The sequence below is a fragment of the Limulus polyphemus genome, unplaced genomic scaffold, assembly GCF_000517525.1.
Source record: "Limulus polyphemus unplaced genomic scaffold, Limulus_polyphemus-2.1.2 Scaffold9249, whole genome shotgun sequence".
In the NCBI taxonomy this organism is placed as follows: domain Eukaryota; kingdom Metazoa; phylum Arthropoda; class Merostomata; order Xiphosura; family Limulidae; genus Limulus; species Limulus polyphemus.
This window is the reverse complement of record NW_013674859.1, coordinates 10,731-15,354: the sequence shown is the minus strand read 5'-3', so window position 1 is coordinate 15,354 and position 4,624 is coordinate 10,731. Positions and strand designations below refer to the sequence as shown.

Sequence of the window (4,624 nt, the reverse complement as noted above, 5' to 3'; positions counted from 1 at the left end):
ACTTGACAATGATGTTTTATTTCACCCACACAGTTCACTGTCACTTGTGTATTGTTTCAATATGATGAACTTGACAATGATGTTTTATTTCACCCAGAGAGTTCACTGTCACTTGTGTACTGTTTCAATATGATGAACTTGACAATGATGTTTTATTTCACCCAGAGAGTTCACTGTCACTTGTGTATTGTTTCAATATGATGAACTTGACAATGATGTTTTATTTCACCCAGAGAGTTCACTGTCACTTGTGTATTGTTTCAATATGATGAACTTGACAATGATGTTTTATTTCACCCAGACAGTTCACTGTCACTTGTGTATTGTTTCAATATGATGAACTTGAGAATGATGTTTTATTCACCCACACAGTTCACTGTCACTTGTGTATTGTTTCAATATGATGAACTTGACAATGATGTTTTATTTCACCCAGACAGTTCACTGTCACTTGTGTATTCACTAAACCTAACTAAATTTACCTTATGTCAAAGAAGGAGATTCACTAAATAAATGTTATATAATAAGAAAATACTGCAAAACACAATACTGAAAATTTGTATGTATCTCCACATAGACCCAACAAACCTTCATGCCAAATTTGGTGAAGATCCATCAACAGAGGGCGAAGTAGTGGTAAAAAACCGTAAAATGCAAAACTGAATATTTGTGTGTATCTTACCATCGACCCAATAAACCTCCGTACCAAATTTGGTGATGATCCATCTATAGAGGGCAAAGTAATGGTAAAAAAATAACAAAAACTGCAAAACACAAAACTTGTAAGTACCCACGCATGGACCTAATGAATGTTCATACCAATTTTGGTGAAGATCCTTCCACACCCTGCAAAGTAGTTACGTGGACAGACGACAGACAGTATTATTATATTCTTATAGATTTAGAATTATACTTTTTCTTACAGTTTTAAATAAAATGCATGTAATAGAAAAGTGAATTAGTTTCTATGTTTTTTAAGCAATTCTTATATCAAACAACACTAACTTCTTTTAACTGACTGAAATATTGAAAAAGCTCACACAAAAAACAACTTGTAATTCTATTTCCTTCTATACCTGAAGAAGTTAGTAACATTAAGACTACTAATAACTAAGAAATTTTCTTCTATAAATGGATTTAATACAATTCAAATACAGTACAAAAAAAAACCATGCCTACTTTCTGGTACTGCTTCACAGCACACTTCCGGGCCTTGCGATCTTCAGGTGTTTCATTTTTAGGTCTAATTGTACTTGCAACAGAGTTCCTACTTGCTACAGACATCACTCTTAATTCTTGTTCACTATTGGAAACATCGTCATGATTCTCTTCATTTAACTGCCTCAGGTGTTTTTTTGTAAGCTTATTGCTGGCAAACACATCTGTTGGGACACCTGACCTCTCAGAAACCACAATTGGTTTGGGCTGAAAAAATTATTAGTATTGCATTATTATAAAATTTTTATTTACTGATTTAAAATATATACAATTATAAATAAAAGTCCATAAATATGATTATTACAAATTCAACTTAAGTAAATACATTTTTTCTATGTTAGTTTCATTAACAGTATTGATCAAAATATTTCGTATATATTTTTCTTATTATGAGGATTACTTTGCAATTAGTTGGGATTAAGGATGTAATGGCAAAAAAAAGACTTAGGACTAATATAAATCTCTTAAAGTGTCCAAACATCATAAGATATTACCAAGGTTACCCAACTAATGAAACTGCATTCTATTCATGATAAGGTTTGTTTATGACTTTGTATACATCTTGTTAGAAAAGTATATTAAATTAGCTATTACTGAATTTTGAGTTCTCATTTATGTAGGTAGCTTACTTTGATCAGAAGCCAGTGATAATAATACAGTTGATAATTGTTAGAATGAAAAATCAAATAATAATCCTGAAGCAAAAAAGTTAGCAATGAACAACTATTGAATAAATTATTCCAAGAATAGTTATTTTCAATTAGAAGTACCATTTAATTTGGTCTGTATTTGTGTGGCTAATCACAAAATTCCATATAGTTGATGACCTAAGGAAAATTGGTTTGTACATTTATCTTAAAAAAAGATGTTACATCAGAATGTTTCACTGATTAAAAACAGGCAGTATTTTTTGTGCTGGCCCTTGGTAAAAACATATCACGATCTTGGTTAGGGTTTACTTTTATCACTGTTGAAGTATCATAAATTACTTTTTTAAGACATGAAAAGACAGAATTGTTGTAAAGTATATGCTGGAGATTGTGTTAGGTTTCAATCTAACTAAAGCTTAACAAACACAGAAACTTAAGAAATTACTGGAGATTGTGTTGGGTTTTAATCTAACTAAAGCTTAACAAACACAAAAACTTAAGAAATTACTGGAGATTGTGTTAGGTTTCAATCTAACTAAAGCTTAACAAAAACTTTAAGAAATTACTGGAGATTGTGTTAGGTTTCAATCTAACTAAAGCTTAACAAACACAAAAACTTAAGAAATTACTGGAGATTGTGTTGGGTTTTAATCTAACTAAAGCTTAACAAACACAAAAACTTAAATTACTGGAGATTGTGTTAGGTTTCAATCTAACTAAAGCTTAACAAAAACTAAGAAATTACTGGAGATTGTGTTGGGTTTTAATCTAACTAAAGCTTAACAAACACAAAAACTTAAATTACTGGAGATTGTGTTAGGTTTTAATCTAACTAAAGCTTAACAAACACTTAAAAATTATTTAAAAAATGAGCAAAGTTTTATTTTCCAAATTTTGAAGTAAATGCTTTATTATAAAAAAGTTTAAATTTTCTGAACTAACTCTTCCATTATCTTCAAGCTAGTGTAACTACCTCAACATTTCATCAACAGAGCTAGCTTTAAGCTAGCTCCAATCAACTGAACATTTTGTCTAGAGAGAAAAATGGCTTTAAGTTAGCTCCAATCAACTTAACATTTTGTCTAGAGAGAAAAAATGGCTTTAAGTTAGCTCCAATTAACTCTAAATTTCATCTAGAAAGACAGTTCACTTACATCAAACTCTCCAACAATGTAATCAATAGAAGTTAACAACACTTTAATTGTTAAAATCTGGCTGTACTGCAATTTCATTTGGCAGAATTTACTGTGCTGCAAACACAAAGTTTTACATACATCTTAAAGAAGATAGCACTCTGTAGGCCAGGAACAGACAAGAAATTCCAAGCCTACATTTTCCCAACTACTAAATAAACCACAATTTGAAGCAAGTAACAAAAGTAATTATAATGTTATCAGAGGAGTTTCAAAACAATACCCATTATTAGGTTAACTTACAGTGATTACAAATACAATGAAAGTTCTTTTATTCTCAAAATAAGAAAAAAAGTTGATGGCTGTAGAACTAAACTAAATAGCATGGAACTTACCTTATTTTTTGGTTCTGTAATAAGTTTTGGGTGGTTGTACAAATTAGAGTAAGTACCTGTCAACATATATGGCAGAGAATCAGTTAAGCAAAGATACAATTATTTGTAAATTATCACTGGCATGTTGTAGCAAAAACTTATTGTTTGTGGTTCCTATTAGTTTAGGCACACATTCTTTAAATAGTTTAAGTTTGTATTATTAAATTGTTTTCACTTTTAAAAACTAGGCTACAATTTGTTTTTCAATACCAAAAATTCAATTTAATTACAAGAAAATCCTTCAAACTAGAATACTCAATAACATTCTTGTGTATTGAATTATATTTTCAACAGTTACGTAACACAGTAACTCTTCCACCTATATGAAATAAACAAACATACTTAATACTGATTCACAATCCCACTGTTCTTCCTTTGATTTTTCATTGACAGAGATTTTTATAAGTTCCTCTTTCTCAGCTTGTTCCACAGTCCCTGTTTCCAATCCTTCAAACTTGTTTTTGATAAATTCCTTCAATGTACTACAAAGAATAGTACAATTTAGTTACAAGTTTTATAAACACAATATTATGCAGAGCAAAATTTAACCCATACTATAAAACTCAATACCATATATATTTTATCTAATTTACTGAAAGTCAACAAATTGAAAGATTGAAGTGTAAAACTTCTTTAAACACGAGTGTGAGAATAAACAACTTAAGCAACAATGTCCCTTAAAGTCTTGATTAATTATTATACTTCCATATAAATTTACAATCATATGAACATGAGCACAGAGATAGTACAGTAACACCCTGGACCAAAACTAAAATTTAACCCAGTAATGACTATAGCTTATAAATAATATGTACATTTATTACGTTTTATCTTGTATTACAACATGAGTTGGGTACCTTGGTGTTAACACTATTGTCTTTCAGTGTAAATCACCTTTGTCTGAACATTATTGTAACCCAGTAATGACTATAGCTTATAAATAATATGTACATTTATTACGTTTTATCTTGTATTACAACATCAGTTGGGTACATTGGTGTTAACACTATTGTCTTTCAGTGTAAATCACCTTTGTCTGAACATTATTGTAACCCAGTAATGACTATAGCTTATAAATAATATGTACTTTTATTACGTTTTATCTTATATTACAACATCAGTTGGGTACCTTGGTGTTAACACTATTGTCTTTCAGTGTAAATCACCTTTGTCTGAACATTATTCCACA

At 30.0% G+C, this 4,624-nt stretch overlaps 1 protein-coding gene across 1 annotated transcript in view; it reads right to left on the bottom strand.

The window, feature by feature from the left end:
* Nucleotides 1–4,624, bottom strand: part of LOC106475833 (protein LTV1 homolog) — a gene marked incomplete at its 5' end in the record, with an annotated part of 10,557 nt that overhangs the window by 2,160 nt on the left and 3,773 nt on the right. The window contains 3 exons of the mRNA XM_013936505.2: nt 1,180–1,425; nt 3,397–3,452; nt 3,778–3,917. Coding sequence (XP_013791959.1) covers nt 1,180–1,425; nt 3,397–3,452; nt 3,778–3,917 — 442 coding nt within the window. The remainder of the gene's footprint in view (nt 1–1,179; nt 1,426–3,396; nt 3,453–3,777; nt 3,918–4,624) is intronic.